The 22,714-nt window shown below is 40.5% G+C and overlaps 1 protein-coding gene across 1 annotated transcript; it reads right to left on the bottom strand.

Annotated features, from left to right (window-relative positions):
• Positions 1 to 891: 891 nt before the first annotated feature.
• On the bottom strand, positions 892 to 22,630 carry GTF2H5 (general transcription factor IIH subunit 5). The gene is made up of 3 exons (XM_079939806.1): positions 22,569 to 22,630; positions 21,638 to 21,710; positions 892 to 3,648 (listed from the first exon to the last, which is right to left on the bottom strand). Exons 2-3 carry the CDS (start codon positions 21,670 to 21,672, stop codon positions 3,468 to 3,470), a joined length of 216 nt encoding a protein of 71 aa, XP_079795932.1. The 5' UTR covers positions 21,673 to 21,710; positions 22,569 to 22,630; the 3' UTR covers positions 892 to 3,467.
• Positions 22,631 to 22,714: the final 84 nt, after the last annotated feature.

Below are 22,714 nucleotides of genomic sequence, written 5' to 3'. Positions count from 1 at the left end.
CAGGAATTCTATATAAGACTAATCATCGTTTAAGAATGGAGAAAGGAATGGTCTCAGAAAAGCTAACTATTCAGGTATTTCCTGACAATGTTGCTCAGAGACAGTTTTGAGATCAATGAAGGTAGGGGGTCCCTGTTAAACTATCTACCTAATATTCTTTTACAAGGAATTCCCCTCCTCCCCCAGCTGCTTGTTCTCACTGGACTGTGATCATGCAAAACAAAACAAAATATGTGTGTGTGTGTGCTGAAATGTCTTTTTTCTCCCTTTTTCATTGTGCTCTTCTAGATTCAAGGTAACTAAATTTCAGAACCATCTGCTTTACATATTTTAACTTACAATCATCCGCACAATTTTTGAGGGTAACTATTCCTGTTTTCACAGATGAAAGCTCAGAGGCACAGAAAAACTGAATGACGTGTACAAGATCCCAGAGCTGCAAGCAGGGAGCTGACATTTGGACCCAGGCAGTCTGGACTCAGTCAGGCTCTTAATCACTTTTCTATAGTGAGAACAGTGTTTTTCAAAAGCTTATCCAATAATCTTACCAACAGATCTTTCAGTGATCTCCGCTACAAATGAAGCAGAGCTATGCACACTTGAGAATATTTTTTGACTATATTTGCAAGCTGCACCATTTCTTCATTTTTAAAACATACCCTTTTCCTATCTGTTAAGATGGTTAAGAGGTAGAATGATCCCAGTATACTAGTTAAATCAGAAGGCATTATATCAAAGGTTTTACTTAGGGCTTCCCTGGTGGCGCAGTGGTTGAGCGTCCGCCTGCCGATGCAGGGGACACGGGTTCGTGCCCCAGTCTGGGAAGATCCCACATGCCACGGGGCGGCTGGGCCCGTGAGCCATGGCCGCTGAGCCTGCGCTCCGCAACGGGAGAGGTCACAGCAGCGAAAGGCCCGTGTACCGCAAAAAAAAAAAAAAAAAAAAAAAGGTTTTATTTAGTTTCTTTAGAGCTAAGTGAGGTTTAATGTGTAACTACAAAATAGAGTAAGCACATTATTTACCATCTTTCCAGAAAAGAAGTACAATTATGTCAAATCACCTCTATTATACATAATGTTAAGAGCAATATAATCGTTAATAACTTTGACTGCCACCTATAGTGTTTATCAGAAATAAAAGAGAGTAGCCTTTGTTGCTTATTATCAGTAATGTTTAGTTAGTGTTCATCAAAAACAATGTCTCAATAAACATTTTTACATTAACTCTTATGCATACTTAGGATGCCTGGAATTTTAAAATAATCACATTAAATTTCACAAGGAAATTGGGGTTCAAAGAATACAGAAGTTTTTTTTTTTTTTTTTTCTGTGTGCAGGCCTCTCACTGCTGTGGCCTCTCCCGTTGTGGAGCACAGGCTCCGGACACACAGGCTCAGTGGCCATAGCTCACGGGCCCAGCCACTCCGCGGCATGTTGGATCTTCCCGGACTGGGGCACGAACCTGTGTCCCCTGCATCGACAGGCGGACTCTCAACCACTGCGCCACCAGGGAAGCCCGAATACAGAAGTTTTGACCTTATATGGTATTAAAAAAAAAAAAACCTTTCTCAAGAAGTTAATATAATTCTAAATATCACAATTTTAGTACATGGATATTTGTGACTGGTCAACTATCTCATAAATTAAAATACACTCTTTTATGCAATTAGGAAAATTTAAGTTAATACTACCTTTTCACAGTATTAAGGACTTTGTTAAAAATAAAAAGACAGTAGTAAATTTCTCCAGTACTCAGCAGCCAACATATCTTGTTCTAGACATCTAAAGTGTGCTAAATCGAATAATGTCAAGCAGATTCCAAGCAGCAGAGCCTGGAGAAAATGTCACTTGGATATTTTCTGTTCTCTCCCAGCTTCTCTCATAGTTGGACGAGACAACTCAGTGGCTCCAAGTGCGGCTCCCAGCACCACACTGTCCCATCTTTCTAATGTACTTCCAGCAAAAGATATCGAACATTTGCCCTAACTCAACTTTTAAACAATAAGGGCTAATGAAATAAAGATTTTCCTTCACTTAACACTCTTTGTACTCACTGTCCAATAGTCTTGCCAGTACCTCTTAAACTCTGAGATTGTAAGAAAAATTTTCTCTAAGTTTCATGTTAAAAGGTATTAGGTGACAAACACCTGAGGCATGTTAGAAATTGATTTAGACATGCCTGAAATACAAGAGTCAGTAACACTTCAGTACCGCTGGAAATCCTAAAGAAATGTACTGTATTGAGCAAGTTTTAGTACCAGATGTACCAATAACTCATCAAAATTGTTTGCATTGTTATGTGAAAATCAAAATTGGGTGGCTTGAGTTACATGGGTGGGAACCATGATAAATATACCTATGGAAATTTCCAGCTTTAGGGAACGCATGTGTTAAGTAAGTGACTATGGTACACAGATGCTCTGAATAAACACACCATAAGGAGGCAGGTAAAGTGGGTTTGATACGATTCCACTTAACATCATGAAAGTTATCTTTTCTCTTGGAAAATTCCCACCCCATGAACCCATCCTAGTACCACTATGTTCAGGAAGGGAAGCAAAGCCCCCATCAGTGTTATTGTTTCTGCCTCAATCAATCATAGAACTAGATGCAACACATCTTAACCTTCCCCAAGATTGACTTTGCTTCTATCTGTTCCTACCTTTCTTTTTTAGACAAATTTAAACAGGGATTCTCATAGGGAATAAGGCCCAAGGAAAACTGACTTCTCAATAAAAGAGCACTTACCTTGATGGGAAAATGTGACCAACAAAGTCTGAACAAGGAAAGATGAAAGCTGCAAAGCAGCATGTACCTTTCCCATTTGGTTGTTTCTAACCCTCTGTGCTTTTAAAAAACTGCATTTTTAGGGAAATGCAAACTGCAGTTTACGTTAATGTTACAGGGTTCTTTCTCTTCCACATCTTCTTCACCAACAGAGCTGGCTGGCATGCAGATACTATTTGTAAGGTATAAATATTACTAAAGTTCCCACCTTGGCATATTTATCTAAACAGTCTGTGAAGTTTCTAGTGGAAACAAAACAAACCATACCTACACTACCAAACCCCCAATTACTAATACGAATAAGCAAAGATAATATCTAGGTGGTATGTAGGTTAGACTGATGATTTAAAAGCATATTCCATTATATTCTTAATGTATTAAATTGGCATTAAGAAGTAGGAAAACCAATTACATTTGTATTTTAATAAAGGTTAATAAAAGCCAAATTATAGCCAACTGTTAAAGCATTTTTTTTTTTTTTAAATTCTAGGGTACACACACTGAAAAAAACAGAACAAGAAAGTCAGTTCAGGGGCTTTCTTATAAACAAATGATATCACAGTCTTCCCTGTCACATGCTTCCGAGCAATTCTGTAAATCTAATCAGTCACACAAGACATCGAATGGTGAGTCTCTCACATTTGTTACTTTTAATTCCTAAGTGGTTATTATCTAATATTTTCACTTCTGGGTAAGAGAAAAGGCATTTTGGTCCATTAATTCACCTACTCGCTCCTGGAGGACATTAACCAACTCTGCTATTACGAAGATGTGAGTGTCATCAATGTCTTGAATGATGAACTTCTTCCCTAGGGCATTTGACTCATCCAAGTACAGCAGAAATTGCTTCATGGCAGGGTCACTGTCGAGATAAACACATGATGATGAGACACCTTACTGTCAAATTACCAGAGACCCGAACAATTAGAATTGAGCATGGAGAGTTTTAGGATAAGTTTAAAAGTTCTAAACTGTTAACCAATTCCTCACTCCTTCTCTGCCTCAAGTGTTGATGATTAACAGACACAGTGTTGATGACTAACAGACAGCTTCATTTTAGAACTGTTAGTGCAAGTTTAGAGGAAAGAGGCCAATGATGAGATTTTAAAAGAATAATTTGTCACCGACAAGTGAAAAAGTAAAGCAATGTTCACAGCTTTGTAATAGGGACTCGAAGCACAGCCCTGTTAACTGATTTTAAAAATGCCAACAATAGTCTTTGGCTTGCAGTAAATATTCAACTTTTTTTCCTTCCTTAAAATTCTGAACCTCCTAACATTCAGAATCTTTAAAGGAAATTCTAACCAAATCTCTCTGAGAACAGTGAGTTCAAAATGAGATCTAAATTCAATTCTATTTATTTGTGGTTTTTAGTTTGGAATGAATAGGACAGCCATAAGGGAAAGAGATAAAATTTCCTAGATTTATAGAAATGAGTCTTTTTAATAAAAACCTGAATTATAACAAAGGCACACTTTAGATCTAATATAATATACAATACTGTGTTCAGCAAAAGATGAATATAAAAATGTCAATTTGCATACAGATATTTTTAATTCTTAGAGAAAACATAATCTTACACAATCTTTTGGTTTCTTGAGGGATGTCAACATCAATCACAAAGATAATAATTTAATTCAAAAGAGGTCAGTGTAATTTACTGGAAACCATATACATTTTATTTCTTTCAAGTACAAACATAGGTACAAGTGAAGCTAACAAAGTAAAGGATTTATTTCAATAGCTAAATGAGTATGGTTTATGGTATATATTAACTATGAATAAAGTCAAGCCTTCCTGAAAAAACGATTGTCTTAATTACTTTCAACAGTTTACCTTTAAAATAATTTTATTAACAATTTGCTATGCTATAAAATAATGTGAATAAATAAGTAGGTCTCCCCATGTCAGAAATGACACTTTTTTTTGTTTTTTTTTTTTGCGGTACGCGGGCCTCTCACTGTTGTGGCCCCTCCCGTTGTGGAGCGCAGGTTCAGCGGCCATGGCTCAGGAGCCCAGCCACTCCGCGGCATGTGGGATCTTCCTGGACCGGGGCACGAACCCGTGTCCCCTGCATCGGCAGGCGGACTGTCAACCACTGCGCCACCAGGGAAGCCCAGAAGTGACACATTTTAAATTTAGTTTCTAGTATGCTTGTTATCTTAGGTTCAGAAAAGTTAGGTTCTATTGATCCACTTAAGTTTGGCAAAATTCAGTTAAATTCTATAGTTGCAGTATTATAATGACCATACTAATGTGGGAAATTGATTTGTTCAGAAGTGGTAAACTTGCTCTGTTAAGTTTTATTCACTCATTCAATAAACTGAGTACCCATCATGTGCCTGGTGCTATTCTGGTCTGGGGGATTCAGCAGTGAAGACAATTTACATTCTAGTGGTAACACTATGACAAACACACAGAAAACAAAGGAAGCGAATGAGAAATGGCAGTGACGACAGTGATATGATCTTGCAAGTTTAAGCAGGGGACTCAGGGGAGGCCTTACTGAGCAGGTGATGTCTGAATACACATCAGAAGGAGGTAGTGAGCAAACCATGAAGTGACGTGGGGTAGAACATCCTATGCAGAGTGAACAGCAAGGCCACAGAGCTGGAGAGGGGAAAGTGGAGGGGAGAGCAGTGGGATATGGGTTAGAACTCCACCTTGATTTAACTTACAAAATGACTTTAATTTTAAATGTAAAGATCATACTGGGTTGAGAAGAGGCTGGTGGGTGGTGGAGGCAACGGTGGAAACAGGGAGACCAATTAGAAGGTGAATGCAGTAATAATGACAAGACACAATGATTTGGACCTAGGTGGTACCAGGGAAGTTGAGCAGTGGCTCAACTCTAGATATACACCAAACGTAAAGCCCACATAACTTGCTGAGACTGGACTTGAGCTTTGAGAGGAATTAAGGAGACGCCAAGATTTCTGGTCTGAGCAAATGAAGGGATGGAGTTGTCTTTCACTGAGATGAGGAGGAACACAGAAGAACAGGGGTGTAGTTAAGATCGAGAGTCTGGCTTTAGGCAAGTTACATCGGAGATGCCACCCAAGTGAAGAAGTTGAGCAGGAAGCTGGATATACAATTCTGGATTTCAGCAGTGAAGTCCAGAATGAGGAGTCAGTCAGTCATCAATGTATAGATGGCATTTAAAGCCATGACAAAGGAGTGAGCAGAGCTACAGAGGAGAGTCCAAGGACCAAGCCCTGGATACTCCAATATCAAAAGGTTAGGAAGAAAAGGATGAACCAGCAAATCAGCCTATAAAATGACCACTGAGGTCGGAAGAAAACTTGAAGAGACTGGAAGCTAAGTAAACGAAGGATCTCCAGGAAGAGGAAGAGATCAGCTGGGCCAAATGTTGTTAAGAGGAAGAGCAGGAGAAGGACTGAGAACTGACTACTGGGTTCAGAAAGTTACCGGACTTTCCCAAGAGCAGCTTCAGGACTATGGCTACAGAGGACAGGGCCTGACTGGAGTGGTTTTCAGACTGCAAGGAGTGAAATCGGAGAAAGTGACTACATATGTATCTTCTGAGAAATCCTGCTACAAAGAGCAGGAAAGTCAAGTGGGAGCTGGAGAGGGATGTGCAAGCAAGAGTTTCTGCCCCACAGGGCCGCCCACCTGGGAGGGGTAGTGTTACAGCATGTTTGTAGTTCTGCTGGGAATGATCTAGTAGAGAAAGAAAAGTGGATAATGCGGGAGAAAAAGAGGGAAACTGCTGAAAAGGTGTGTTTAAATAGTCCAAGGAGGCTGGGATCCGGTTCCCAAGGAGGGAGGCTGGCTTGAGACAAGAGAATAGACAAGTCACCCACAGTAAGTGTGAGGAAGGGAAGAGTGTATGGGCCCAGGTCCAGGCGATGAAGACTGTGGACGTTCTCTTCTGGTTGCTTCTGTTTTCTCAGGGAAACGAGGAACAAAGAAATCAGCTGAAGTGAGGACAGGGACGTTTTCTGAGCTAAGAGAAGGTGAAGGTATGGAATACCATATTCCACCCGTTCTAAGAAGCACATTCCCCCCACATCTTACCATCTCCAAAACTGGGATGGGTCTTACATTTCATGGCATGTTACAGTACAACTGGCAGTGATTTTTCTTATAGGTACATAAAATACTGCTAAGTTTTAAAACTGATGAAATCTTAATTTGATGAAATCTAACAGCTTTAAGAGGAAAGTGGGACAATAAATGGACTAGGAAATTTAGCTGGTTTGCAGGCTAGCATTAAGGCTCACATGAATTTAATAGTCATGAATTTAAAGTGAGACCAATCAGTATGTTTGTATGTTTTTCTCCAGCCATTAGAGTTGTGGAGGTAAAGGTTCAGAATAGGTAGAGAGCCGGATTGAACCCGACCTGGTTGGTGTGACTGAGAGGGGCAGGGAGTTGAGTGTCTTTAAGAGAACGAGTATACTGATGGACTCGGTATGGAGGAAAGTGAGGCTGCTGGGATGAGTCAGGATGGAAATGCTGGGAGAATCAACAGACTGCAGGTCTGGTAGAATCAAAGGAATTATAGAGCTAGGGTATTAGAGGGAGTGAACTGGGAAGAGGAGGTAGTGGTCAGTTAGATGCCTAAAATGGAGATTTTGAAGAGATGGCAGTATTGGTAGGGATGTGGGTAGGTGTGACAATGTGAATGAATGACTATGACAGGACAGAGAAAAGTTCATTGGAAGAAAAGGCCAGGGTACTGAAAGGACTATACATACGAAATCGTTAAGAATTTGTGGAGAACTCTTAAAAAGTGACAAGTAGCCTTCAAAGAATAACTTTCAAGGAAAGACTTGGGTGTTTGTAGATGGTTACAAAGAGGAGGATTAGTGGGTGGTCTTGTCAGATTCAGAACTGGGGGGTTTCTGTGGAAGAGGGAGGGAGGATTTCTGGAAGTGGCAATGAGGAACAAGGTAGATACCCATCCCACTTCTTGGCCCAGTGGTACAAGAGGTATTAGAGAAAAGTCAACATAGCAGGCTCAGGGGAAAGCTAGGTTTTTATTATGACAACAACAAAAAAGGGGTTTGGGGGGAAGATAGAGGGAAAGTTCTGAGAAGAGGCTGAGGATATAAGGGATTCTGCTGCTATCTTACTAGGTTCTAAGGGCAAAGTGGGACATGATGGGGTAGGGGTGAATTTAAAAGTCGACGGAGGGACTTCCCTGGTGGCACAGTGGTTAAGAATCCACCTGCCAGGGACTGCCCTGGTAGTCCAGTGGTTAAGAATCCACCTTCCAAAGCAGGGAACATGGGTTCAATCCCTGGTCGGGGAACTAAGATCCCACATGCCACAGGGCAACTAAGCCCAGGTGCTGCAACTAGAGAGCCCATGCACTGTGGAGCCCGCATGCTGCAACTAAGACTCGATGCAGCCAAAAATAAATAAATAAATAAATACTTAAAAAAAAAAAAAAAGAATCCACCTACCAATGCAGGCGACACGGGTTCAAGCCCTGGTCTGGGAGGATCCCACATGCCATGGAGCAACTAAGCCCGTGTGCCACAACTACTGAGCCTGTGCTCTAGAGCCCACGATCCATAACTACTGAGTGTGTTGCAACTACTGAAGCCCACATGCCTAGAGCCTGGGTTCCACAACAAGAGAAGCCACTGCAAGGAGAAGCCCACGCCCCGCAACGAAGAGTAGCCCCTGCTCACAGCAACTAGAGAAAGTCCACGTGCAGTAACGAAGACCCAATGCAGCCAAGAAAAAGAGTTTAAAGAGCAATTCTAGAAAGAATCTGGGGGTAATGAAGCAGGCTGAACAGGGTTCTTTCAGATATTACAGAACTGAAAATGGGGAGGCCCATAGGACAGGGAAACAAAGCTTCAGTGTCTTTAAAACTATCGTTTTCCTGCTCAAACAGGTTCTTTTGAACAGGTTCCTGCTCTCAAAGGTTTCTTTTTGAAACCTCAGTTGTTTCCCTATATTGCTCTGTGTCTATACAAATAAAAGAGGGTTGGGTGGGACAGGGGTGGAGAATAAAAGGAGAGCAATTTAACAGTAGACAGGTGTGGCAGACAGAAAAAACCCCTCTGCTTTAGTGCTCTACAATCACGCTGCTTCCTCCCTTCCCTGCAAGGAGGGACTTGCCTTTGACTCTCGTGTGGTGCCCACTTTACCCTCACAACCTTTATTGTGCTGCACTGTCTTAGACCCCACAAGAATTTCAATACTTTCTACAAAAGTCACACACTCAGAGAGGTTGCTTAGAAACATATACTTTAGGTGACAGGACAAATGATAGTTTTTTTGTTAACCCTTTAATATAAATTTTGGGTTTAAATGGAACAATAATGACAAAAAACAAGGACATTATAAAATCTGCTGTCCAAATGTGATACATTATCTTGTTACTGTTTGAGTGCAGTGTGTTCACAGATGACACCAATTTACTCTAGTAATTGGCTGCTACTAGGAGGTATTAGAGATAGCAAGGGTTAAGTGGTTATGAAGACTTTTATCTCCAGCAACTCTCTAAATAAAAGAAATTTACATACTTTCAATTAAGTAAAAGCTGAACAACTGAAGCCAAGAAGTGCCAGGGGACTCACACCTGTGCTTTTAACCAACAGGTCAGTGCTTTCAAAATTTTTACCATTTGCATCTACCCTTGCCATTTTAGCCATCTCTTGTAACATCTGCACTACATATTACTCAATTTTTTTCTTTAAATTGCCTTTAAATTAACTTTTCACCTTAACTTCATCTGGTACAAAATCACCAGTCATCTTGATGTTAGTTTTATTTTTTTCTCAGATAAATTAAGATGGTCATAGAAAAAGTATTTGTGTTCTATTGCTGCAAAATCTGTGCTACTCCAAATCATCAGGTACACAAACTGTACTCCTTATACCTGAGGAAACACTGCTAACACAAATGAGATGAGAACTTAGAAAACGGTCCGTGACACACTGCATTAACTGCTTCTAATATCAATTGCTTCAATTAAAGTTTTTGAAAGGAGATGGAAAGCAGTCAATTTGAGAATGAATTCTCAAGCATGTATTTGAAATGTAATCTGTAATGATTCAAAAAGACACTCAAAGTTTAAGGGGCACTTTGCTAGCATATGTTGAGGGCCTAGAATATCTTGCCTGAATACAGGACGATTCTACATGGGAGTTTCTCTGGGAGAACCTGCTGGCAGCAAAAAAACCAAAACCAAGTGCCCATGTACATACTTCGTTAAAGTCCTGGGATCAGGGCTAGTGAGCAAGAAAAAATGTCTCTGTCCTGGAAACGTAAAGGGGAGGTATTATCAACCCCCTCCTAAAGAAACTTAGTATAGAACTAGGGCGCCTGCCGGCCGCTGGTGGGGGACTCTGACCCCCAAGGAGACAGGAGGAATCCCAGAGTGAACCGGTAGAACGTAGGGGGACCGAGGTGGGGAGAAAAAGTGGAGGCCAGACAAGATCAGGGCCCCTGAGGCCGGGGAGATCAGGAGAGGTAGGAGGGAGGGACTCTCCAGGAAAAGCGGGAGAGGAGCTGAGGGCGATCGCCTGGCCCACTCAAGCTGGGGAGCCTGCTGAGCTCCCAAACCACTTTCCCCCCTACCAAAGCCCCATCCAGGCCATGTGGGTCCTGGGGGCATAGGAGGGAGGCTGGGGAGATCAGAAGTGGAAGGAGAAGAGGTCATCCAGGAGGAGTGGGAGAGGAATGGAGGGCGACTGCCCTGCCCACTGGGCCCTGGGGAGCCTGCTGAGCTCCCAGGCTGGTCCCCTGCGATCCAAAGCCCCCTCCAGGCTGCATGGGTGCTTGGAGGCATAGGAGGGAGGCCAGGGAGATCAGGAGAGGCAGGCGGGAGGGGTCCTGCAGGAGGAGTGTGAGAGGAGCAGAGGGCATTTGCCCTGCCCACTCAGGCCCAGGGAGCCTGCTGAGCTCCCAGGTGAGGTCCCCTGCCCTCTAAGACCAGGGATGGGAGGCACACCTGGAGCCCTTCTGTTCCTTGAGCCTAAGCCCCACCCCCCACAGTCCCCAGAGCCTTTTCCAGCCCTGTGGGTCCTGAGCATTGGCCCTGGCCACCACCCAAACCTCGCCCTTGCTTACGCCCTGCTCTCCACATCCAAGGCCTTCCCCCCTCCCTTTTTTCTTTTCCCTCCTCCTCTTTTTACTATTGTGGTACTCATGTACCTTCCGGTTGTTGATTCTCTGTTTTTATTTTTACGTTCTTTTTAACATATCTGTTAGTTTCCTAGTCTAATTTTATTTTTTACTTTGTTATTGTTCTCGCTCTCTCTTTTTTTTTTTTTGCCACCCACGTGGTTTGCGGGATCTTGATTTGCGCGCCTGGGGTCAGACGGAAGCTCCTGCAGTGGGAGTGCCGAGTCCGAACCAGTGGACTAACAGAGAAACTCAGACCCCAGGGAATATTCATAGGAGTGAGGTCTCATGAATATTCATCAGATGAGGTCCTCATCTCAGCACCAAGACCCAGCTCTACCCAACAGCCTACAAACTCCATTGTTGGATGCCTCAGGCCAAATGATCAGTGAAACAGGAAAACAATCCCACTAATTAAAAAAAAAAAAAAAAGGAGACAGCAAAAAAATATGTCACAGATGAAGAAGCAAGGTAAAAACCTATAAGACCAAATAAATGAAGAGGAACTAGGCAATCTACCTGAAAAAGAATTCAGAGTAATGAAGTAAAGATGATCCAGAATCTCGGAAATAGAATGGAGGCACGGATTGAGAAAATACAAGAAATGTTTAACAAAGATCTAGAAGAACTAAAGAACAAACAAACAGAGATGAACAACACAAAAACTGAAATGAAAAATACACTAGAAGGAATCAATAACAGAATAACGGAGGCAAAAGAACGAACAAGTGAGCTGGAAGACAAAATGGTAGAAATAACTGCCCAGGAGCAGAATAAAGAAAAAAGAATGAAAAGAATTGAAGACAATCTCAGAGACCTCTGGGACAACACTAAACGCAACAACATTCAAATTACAGGGGTCCCAGAGAATAAGAGAACAAGAAAGGGTCTGAGAAAATATTTGAAGAGATTATACTGGAAAAGTTCCCTAACATGGGAAAGGAAATAATCACCCAAGTCCAGGAGGCACAGAGAGTCCCATACAGTATAAACCCTAGGAAAAATACACCAAGACACGTATTAATCAAACTAACAAAAATTACATTCAAAGAAAAAATATTAAAAGCAGCAAGGGAAAAACAAAAATTACATACAAAGGAATCCTTATAAGGTTATCAGCTGATTTTTCAGTGGAAACTCTGCAGGCCAGAAGGTAGTGGCAGGATATACTTAAAGTGATGAAAGAGAAAAACCTACAACCAAGATCACTCTACCCAGCAAGGATCTCATTCAGATTCAGTGGAGAAATCGAAAGCTCTTCAGCCAAACCAAAGCTAAGAGAATTCAGCACCACCAAACCAGCTTTACAACAAATGCTAAAGAAACTTCTCTAAGCAGGAAACACAAGAGAAGAAAAAGCCCCACAAAAACAAACATAAAACAATTAAGAAAATGGTAACAGGAACATGTATATCGATAATAACCTTGAATGTAAAGACATTAAATGACCCAACCTAAAGACACAGACTGGCTGAATGGATACAAAACCAAGACCCATATATATGTTGTCTACAAGAGACCCACTTCAGACCTAGGGACATATACAGACTGAAAGTGAAGGGATGGAAAAAGATATTCCATGAAAAAGGAAATCAAAAGAAAGCTGGAGTAGCAATACTCGTATCAGATAAAATAGATTTTACAATAAAGAGTGTTACAAGAGATAAGGAGGGAGACTACATAATGATCAAAGGATCAATCCAAGAAGAAGATATAACAATTAAAATGTTTATGCACCCAACATAGGAGCACCTCAATACATAAGGTCATGGAAGGAGAAATCAACAGTAACACAATCATAGTAGGGGACTTTAACACCCCACTTACACCAATGGACAGATCATCCAAACAGAAAATAAAAAAGGAAACACAAGCTTTAAATGACACAATAGACCAGATAGATCTAATTGATATTTATAGAATATTCCACCCAAAAGTGCCAGAATACACTTTCTTCTCAAGTGCACAAGGAACATTCTCCAGAATAGATCACATCTTGGATCACGAATCAAGCCTCGGAAAATTTAAGAAAATTGAAATTGTACCAAGCATCTTTTCTGACCACAACGCCATGAGATTGGAAATCAATTACAGGAAAAAAAACCTGTAAAAAACACAAATACATGGAGGCTAAACACTACTAAATAAATAATAGATCACTGAAGAAATCAAAGAAGAAATAAAAAATACATAGAAACAAATGACAATAAAAACACGACGACCCAAAACCTATGGGACTCAGAAAAAGCAGTTCTAAGAGGGAAGTTTACAGCAATTCAATCTCACATTAAGAAACAAGAAAAAAATTTCAAATAAACAATCTAACCCTACATTTAAAACAACTAGAGAAAGAAGAACAAAGAAAACCCAAAGTCAGTAGAAGGAAAAAAATCATAAAGATCAGAGCAGAAATAAATGAAACAGAAATGAAGAAAACAATAGCAAAGACGAAAAAAACTAAAAGATGGTTCTTTGAGAAGACAAACAAAATTGATAAACCCTTAGCCAGACTCATCAATAAAAAAAGGGAGAGAATGCAAATCAATAAAATTAGAAACGAAAAAGGAGAAATCACAACTGACACTGCAGAAATACAAAGGATTGTAAGAGGTTTCTACAAACAACTATATTCCAATAAAATGGACAACCACAAAGAAATGGACAAATTCTTGGAAAGGTACAATTTTCCAAGACTGAACCAGGAAGATTTAGAAAATATAAACAGACCTATCACAAGTAATGAAATTGAAACTGTAATTAAAAATCTTCCAACAACCAAAAGTCCAGGACCAGATGGCTTCACAGGCGAATTCTATCAAACATTTAGAGAAGAGCTAACATCGATACTTCTCAAACTCTTTCAAAAAAATGCAGAGGGAGAAACACTCCCAAATTCATTCTACAAAGCCAGCATCACCCTGATACCAAATTAGACACAAATCAATCAATGTGATGCACCACATTAACAAATTAAGGAATAAAAACTATATGATCATCTCAATAGATGCAGGAAAAGCTTTTGACAAAATTCAACACCCATTTATGATAAAAACTCTCCAGAAAATGGGCATAGAGGGAACCTACCTCAACATAATAAAGGCCATATATGACAAACCCACAGCAAGGAACATACTCAATGGTGAAAAACTGAAAGCATTTCCACTAGGATCAGGAACAAGAGAATGATGTCCACTCTTGCCACTCTTATTCAACATAGTTTTGGAAGTCCTAGCCACAGCAGTCAGAGAAGGAAAAGAAATAAAAGGAATCCAAATTGGAAAAGAAGAAGTAAAACTGTCACTATTTGCCAATGACATGATACTATACATAGAAAATCCTAAAGATGCCATCAGAAAACTACTAGAACTAATCAACGAATTTGGTAAGGTTGCAGGATACAAAATTAATGCACAGAAATCTCTAGCATTCCTATACACCACCAACAAAAAATCAGAAAGAGAAATTAAGGAAACACTCCCATTTACCATTGCAACAAAAAGAATAAAATACCTAGGAATAAACCTGCCTAAGGAGGCAAAAGACTTGTACTCAGAAAACTATAAAACACTGATGAAAGAAATCAAACATGACATAAACAGATGGAGAAATATACCATGTTCTTGCATTGGAAGAATCAATATTGTGAAAATGACTATCCTACCCAAAGCAACCTTCAGATTCAATGCAATCCCTATCAAACTATCAATGGCATTCTTCACAGAATTAGAACAAAAAATCTTACAATTCGTATGGAAACACAAAAGACCCCGAATAGCCAAAGCACTCTTGAGAAAGAAAAATGGAGTTGGAGGAATCAGCCTCCCTGACTTCAAACTGTACCACAAAGCTACAGTAATCAAGACAGTATGGTACTGGCACAAAGACAGAAATATAGATCAATGGTACAGGAAAGAATGCCCAGAGATAAACCCATGCACATATGGGCACCTAATTTTCGACAAGGGAGGCAGGAACATACAATGGAGAAAAGACAGCCTCTTCAAAAAGTGGTGCTGGGAAAACTGCACAGCTACATGTAAAAGAATGAAATCAGAACATTACCTAACACCATACACAAAAATAAACTCAAAATGGATTAAAGACTTAAACATAAGACCAGACAGCATAAAACTTTTAGAGGAAATCAGGAAAAACACTCTTTGACATAAACCACAGCAAGATCTTTTTTGACCCACCACCTAGAGTAACAGAAATAAAAACAAAAAAAAAAACAAATGGGACTTAATTAAACTTAAAAGCTTTTGCACAGCAAAGGAAACCATAAACAAGACAAAAAGACAAACCTCAGAATGGGAGAAAATACTTGCAAATGAAACAACAGACAAAGTATTAATCTCCAAAATATACAAACAGCTCATGGAGCTCAATATCAAAAAAAAAACAATCCAGTTAAAAAATGGGCGGAAGACCTAAATAGACATTTCACCAAGGAAGACATGCAGATGGCCAAGAGGCACATGAAAAGATGCTCAATGTCAAAAATTATTAGAGAAATGCAAATCAAAACTACAATGAGGTATCACCTCACGCTGGTCAGAATGGCCATTATCAAAAAATCTAGAAACAATAAATGCTGGAAAGGGTGTGGTGAAAAGGGAACCCTCCTGCACTGTTGGTAAAAAACTAAAAATAGAACTACCATATGACCCAGCAATCCCACTACTGGGCATATACCCTGAGGAAACTATAATTCAAAAAGAGACATGCACCACAATGTTCACTGCAGCACTATTTACAATAGTCAGGACATGGAACCAACCTAAATGTCCACTGACAGATGAATGGATAAAGATGTGGCACATATATACAATGGAATATTACTCAGCCATAAAAAGAAAAGAAACTGAGTTATTTGTAGTGAGCTGGATGGACCTAGAGTCTGTCATACAGAATGAAGTAAGTCAGAAAGAGAAAAACAAATACTGCATGCTAACGCATATATGTGGGATCTCAGAAAAAAAAATGGTACTGATGAACCTAGTTGCAGGGCAGGAATAAAGAGGTAGATATAGAGAATGGACTTGATGACATGGGGCGGGAGGGCGAAGTGAGAGTAGCATCGACATATGTACACTACCAAATGTAAAATAGTTGGCTGGTGGGAAGCAGCAGCATAGCACAGGGAGATCAGCTCAGTGCTTTGCGATGACCTAGCGGGGTGGAATAGGGAGCATGGGAGGGAGGCTCACGAGGCAGGGGATATGGGGACATGTGTATACATATGGCTGATTCGCTTTGCTGTGCAACAGAAACTAACATGGTATTGTGAAGCAATTATACTCCAATAAAGATCTAGTAAAAAAAAAAAAAAGAACCTTGGTATAGCTCCTATAAAATATGATTGTTAAAAAAAGTATTACACCATGAGAGGCCTACTAGAATGATGCAGTTAGCTATGAAAGAGACCATAAAATTAATCGGTCAGTTGGATAAAGTTGTCAATACTGTCTATCCAATCAGAATGATAATCTTGTCTTAGTCAATAATAAACTATCCTTCCTGATAGTAATTAGTTAACAGATATAATTACTTTAAAAATTTACAAGTATTTCTCCATAAATACTGTTATGTCCTGATAGTGGAATGTTTTAGAAAATTGTTACTGAATGTGAAAATGCCTTTGTTCATATCACGTAAAATATTTTCAAATATTTTAATAGCTATATTGTTTGACGATAAAAATGTCACAACACTTTGTTTAATTAGAATAATCAACTACCTACAATTTTATCTGCAGCTTGGATCACTTCCTTAAGATAAACATCTAGAAATGATTATTGTGTTAAAGCATATAAAAGCTCAAAAGACCTATCACAAATTACTTTCTAGATCAGTTGCTTCTTTTTTGTGTGTGTGTGGTACGCGGGCCTCTCACTGTTGTGGCTTCCCCGTTGCGGAGCACAGGCTCCGGACGCGCAGGCTCAGTGGCCATGGCTCACGGGCCCAGCAGCTCTGCGGCATGTGGGATCTTCCCGGACCGGGGCATGAACCCGTGTCCCCTGCATTGGCATGCGGACTCTCAACCACTGCGCCACCAGGGAAGCCCTAGATCAGTTGCTTCTTAAGACTGCACTTCCATCATCCATGTCAGCAGCTTGGTGAGAGCCTGCTTTTTAAAAGCTACGGACCGGAAGATAACAGTCACCTCATTTAAAAGCTACTCTGGTTGGGGGTGGGGAAGGATAAATTAGAAAGCTGGGATTAACATATACACACTACTATATACAAAATACTGAATAGATAATCAACAAGGACCTACTGTATAGCACAGGGAACTCTACTCAATACTCTGTAATAACCTATATGGGAAAAGAATCGGAAAAAGAATAGATACATGTATAACTAAATCACTTTACTGTACCCGAAACTAATACATTGTAAATCAACTATTTTATATACAATAAAAATTTAAAAAGTAAAAAATAAAAGCTACTCTGATGTAACTTGCCAAAAAGGAGGCCTAGTGTATGAACCTTTTCTGTACTGAAACTTGAATTCAATTTATCAAGAACCTCTTCTTATCCACTCTGCTTCTCACTGTGGTAGTAGAGCTCTAACTAATAACCTGGAATTTAGGGTGAGATTACACTCCTTGGTTCAATTTTATTAACAAAATTCTTTCAGTAAAAAATATTTACTAAGCACCTCTATATGTATCTCAGGCACTGTTCTGGGTGCCCAAGAAACTTCAGTGAATGCAGCCCTGCAAAGAATAAGAAGCAAAGGCTCACAAAAGATATATAAATGCTGTTTAAGAACAGGACAACAGTTAGACTGATTTTGCCTTAGTTCTTACTTGCTTTTCATATACAGTAGAGGTTTGGAAGCCAAACCCATAAGGACAAGACTGGTCTAATAATACCTGTTTCTCCAGATTCTTTGCTGTTGTGCTATAAACTGGCTGGAATTTGCAGCTGTACAAATCTTCCTGGCTGAAGCACCTGCCAAACCAACTGTGATAAATGTCACACCAGAGGTCTGCTCTAGCACCTGGAATTGGACGCAGACATTTGCTGAGCATATGCTGCTTGCTTCGGTAACTGCTATGGTTGGCTAGACTCGGGAAAACACTTGGTGTGAGGCTGGCAGTCGATAGTGGTGGATCCCAACAAAGAGGAAGTTTTCAACAATCTCATTTTGACATAAAAATACAAAAAACTGGGCTTCCCTGGTGGCGCAGTGGTTGAGAGTCCGCCTGCCGACGCAGGGGACACGGGTTCGTGCCCCGGTCCGGGAAGATCCCACATGCCGCGGAGCGGCTGGGCCCGTGAGCCATGGCCGCTGAGCCTGCGCGTCCAGAGCCTGTGCTCCGCAACGGGAGAGACCACAACAGTGAGAGGCCCGCGTACCGCAAAAAAAAAAAAAACACAAAAACCCCCCAAAAAACTTTAGTTTGTGGTATTTGATAAGCCTTGGGAGGAGAGAACCTTATTATATCCAAGTACTTTGATTTTTCAATTCACTTGATAGTTGGGCCTAAATGGCCAACATTATACTCTGGTTTATTTGTTTTAATGTAGATCTGCATTCCAATACACCTAAGTGCTTCGTATAATCTATGGATATTATGAGATAAGAACTGACTTATGCTGATACTGTATTATTAACAATCTTCTCTTTGGAATCAAATATAGACATGAGGGAAACTGAAGGACTTTAGTTACCAGCATCCCAACATGTGCACCTACACATGAAGGAGGACCCACAGGCCCTGGCCACGCCCTTTATGAATCTATTATTCCTTAGGCCTGGAGTCTTCTTGGAAGATCTGTATCTTTGGGAAGACAGTTACCCTTTTGAAAAGTTGTGCAGGCTACACTTTAGATTTCACTTTGAAGGGAAAAAATAGTTTTGCAAGGATAGTATCCATCTGCAAAATAAAATTTAAGTACACTGTAGTCTTGCTGCAAAACCATTCTACATAGGGGAACTGATTATCAAACTTAAGCTGATTAAGTGCTTTTCAAACTTAAAATGCACTGTGTCAAGATCCTTTTTTATGCACAATTCTGATTTAGTAGATATGGGGTGAGGTCTGAAAATTTTCATTTCTAACAAGCTCCAGATGCTGCTGCTGCTGCTAGTCTGGAGAATACATGGAAAAGCAAGTTGTTTAGCACCCAGGCAGAATTCAGAGGCTGGTAACAAGCAAACTAGCAGAGAGCTTGCCGGATCAGGAAAGAAAAATAAACCTCAGCTCCTCTTACAAATCTGTACTCTTTGTTCTTATGGCTAAACTGAAAGTCTACCACCGAAATTTTGAGTTTCCCAAAGTTTTGCTCCTTAAAATGCAGCCTAGCATTATTAAAAAAAAATATATAGGTGTAATACAATCCCAACCATCATTCCAAAAGGATTATTTTGGAACTAGACTAAATTATTCCAAGGATATTCTCAAATAGGTAACAATGACAAAGAAAAAAATGGATGTGGGATGGGATTAGGGAGAGTAGCAAGGGGAGTGAAACTCTGTGATAAAGGAGTCATCACACATCATTAGGGAAGGAAATAAATGGTGTTGGACAATTATTCAGCTATTTGATCAAAAAAAAAGGCAGCTAATTTAGATCTTCACCTCATAATATGCCCCTCCTCTCAATAAATTCTAGATGAATGAAACTCAAAATATCAATGAAAATAAAAATATGAAAACCCTAGGACAGAGGTGAATATTGATCAAATCCAGAATGAAGATTAACTTTAGAAAAATCAGAAGAAACAAAAGGGAAAAAACTGATAGCCGACACTGTGTGTGTGTGTATCCTCTGTGTTAAAAATAATGTTAAAAGACCAACCGGAGGCTTCCCTGGTAGCACAATGGTTAAGAATCCGCCTGCTAATGCAGGAGACACGTGTTTCAGTCCTGGTCCGGGAAGATCCCACATGCTGCGGAGTAGCTAAGTCCGTGCGCCACAACTGCCACAACTACTGAGCCTGCGCTCTAGAGCCCGCGAGCCACACCTACTGAAGCCCGCATGCCTAGAGCCCGCGCTCCACAACAAGAGAAGCCACCGCAAGGAAGAGTAGCCCCCGCTCGCCACAATTAGAGAAAGCCCGCGCACAGCAACAAAGACCCGACTTGACCAAAAATAAGTAAATAAATAAATAAAATAATTTAAAAAAGACCAACCAGGAAAATGTTTCTATTAATTATGACGAAGTAATAAGAAAAATAAAATACAAAAATTAGCTTAGAAGTGTTTTCCAAAAGACAACAGCACAGCATGCTTAGAATTTCTGGGATCTCAATCCGCCTCTTAGCTTTCCCAAGTGAACACCTCTCTCCTCTCTAGAGGTTTATTTTTATCAACATACATTGTAGTCTCTCACTTTAAAACAATGAAAATAACAAGAACCAGAGTTCCTTAACATATCCTTCTTCAGCTACCGACCCACTTCTTTATTCCTTTGCTCATTATCACAACAAAACTCCTCCACCTGGTCTCTACTTCCCCGCCCCCCCTTTCCCTTTCCAAAGTACTCCAATCTGGCATCTATCCCACCTCTCCATTAAAAAGCTCTCATAAAAAACCGATGACCTCCAGTGTGTCTTCATCTTACCCCACCTCTCATCAGCACTTGACACAGCCAACTCGCTTTCATCAACCATTCCCTTGGTTTCCCTCCTACTTCACTGGCTTCACCGACAATACAATTTATTGTATTGTCTTTTTTCATACTAGAGCTTCAAAATCCAATGTGTATTTTAGTACCTGGCGAAATACTTTGGGTATAGAGTTAAGAAATTAATTTCACCTGTTTCATTTTACCTTTTAGTGTGGCTACTAGAAAATTTAAGACTACATACGTGGCTCACATTATATTTCTACTGGACAGTGCTACTCTAAATGCCAGAGATCCCCAGGGTTTGGTCTTGCTCCTCCCCCAGCCTTGCCATCACAGAAACAGTACGGTCATCCACATAACGGCTCACATTAGAGGCAGAGAAATGTAGACAGTAGTAATTTCAAACAATGGGAGTGTCCACTGGGCAGGACTCCCAGATGAGACAGAATTGTTTGGTGGGGCAAACAAACAAGTGGAGACTGAGCAAGACTGGTCCAACAGTTCAGATTTTCAGCCTAGGGATAATTAAGCCCTACATTAGCTTTGAGGAGCTCAACTCTACCCATAGTTTCTAGTTTCTCCTTTGGAATGTGTGCCTAGTTTAAGAAACCTTCAACTCGCTCTCTTGTTTTTTTCTCTTTTTTAAAGACCAAAGTTTGTGTGACTTAGGCAGACCCTAAAATTCTAGTCAATCCCTGACGATTTGAGAATACAAGCACTGTTCCCCTAAAGAGGGTTAATGTAACAAACATGCTACCGCTGACCAAAACTTCTTGGAAATAATGCCAATTGCATCTATTCAACAGAAACATTGAAATCTGGCACCAGGAAGAAACTTAGCAACGAAATCTGTCCCATTTGATGAACCGGGAAACTGGGAGATTGGGATTGACATATATACACTAATATGTATAAAATGGATAACTAATAAGAACCTGCTGTATAAAAAAATAAATAAAATTCTAAAAATCCAAAAAAACCCACCATCTGTCCCACTTGTTATTAAGTAAGAAAAATGCAGTTGAGAAAGCTGAAAAACTTGATTCATTCAAATCTTAAGAACAAAAGAAAAAAATGGACTTTGGAAGGGATACACATACAAATCAAGAATCAATGTGCAGATTTAAAATTTGTTAAGTATCAAAACTACTAACCATTCTATAAGCACTCCTTTCAAGACGTTGACCATCTTTTCCAAGTCAGAAGGTGCAGATGACCTTAAAAATGCTAATAAAAGGATAAGGTGACAAAACACAAAAGCATCAACTTCAATATCCTTTGGTGATTTACTTCTGAAAAGAGGCAAAAAATTAAATGCCAAGACTAAACATATAAGTAAGTCTATGAAAGACATAAAGCTAACATTAGGAAAACATACAGATATTCTGATCTTTTAGCAAAATTAAAATGAGTCTATTTGGAATATTAACAACGCATAAATCTTACTTGCAAAAAATTCTGCCCGCTGTCAAACCTAATGAAAGCATGGGCCCTAACTCCACAGCAGTGTGCCCAATCCAGGTCTAAAACATGTCCACTAATCAAAAGATTTCTTTTCCTACTCAGGAGTATGATAAAAGGTAATATCCTTGGAGACAGGAATCACAGGATGGTAGCTCTGAAAGGGGACCTAAAAATTACATGGTGAGTCCGACCACCTCGTTTTGTAGACGAAAAGGAGCGAAAGATTAAGCCGCAGCTCCCGACAAAAAAAAAAAAAAAAAAAAAAGTACAATCCATGTCTCCAGATCTTGTGTTCCTCTGCCAAACAAAATATGTTCCCCAATGATGTGCGCTTGAAGGAAAAGAAACCACTCAGCGCACGCGAAGTTAACCCTTCTTAAATTTCTACACTTGGGTACCGGGCAGTGCCTCCCCGAAGGAAATCCACCGTTCAATTCCCGCGGGGCAGCCGCCCGGCCTCGTCAGAAAGGGCCCAGAAAGGGGGCAGAACACCGCCCTATACCCCCGCACCTGAAAGACAGGCTTCTGGGACTTTCCCCCTCCTCCTCTTTTTCTTTGAGACCCCTCTACCTTCCAGGCACCCCACTCTCCCCTCTTGCGCCAAGAGCCAAAGCCACGAACCTCCGCCCACAGATGCAGCAGCACTTCAGCGTCGCCGACAGAGTGCGCTTGCGCCGATTACGTCATCGCGACAGCGACGGGCTCGTGGGTGGAGCACGCCGGCGGGAGGCGGGGCGCGGGCTCGGCTGAGGGGGCGGGGCGGCGTG

The sequence above is a fragment of the Stenella coeruleoalba genome (assembly GCF_951394435.1).
Source record: "Stenella coeruleoalba genome assembly, chromosome: 12".
NCBI classification, from domain to species: Eukaryota; Metazoa; Chordata; class Mammalia; order Artiodactyla; family Delphinidae; genus Stenella; species Stenella coeruleoalba.
The sequence above is the reverse complement of the archived record's forward strand: the minus strand, read 5'-3'. Positions and strand labels throughout refer to the sequence as shown.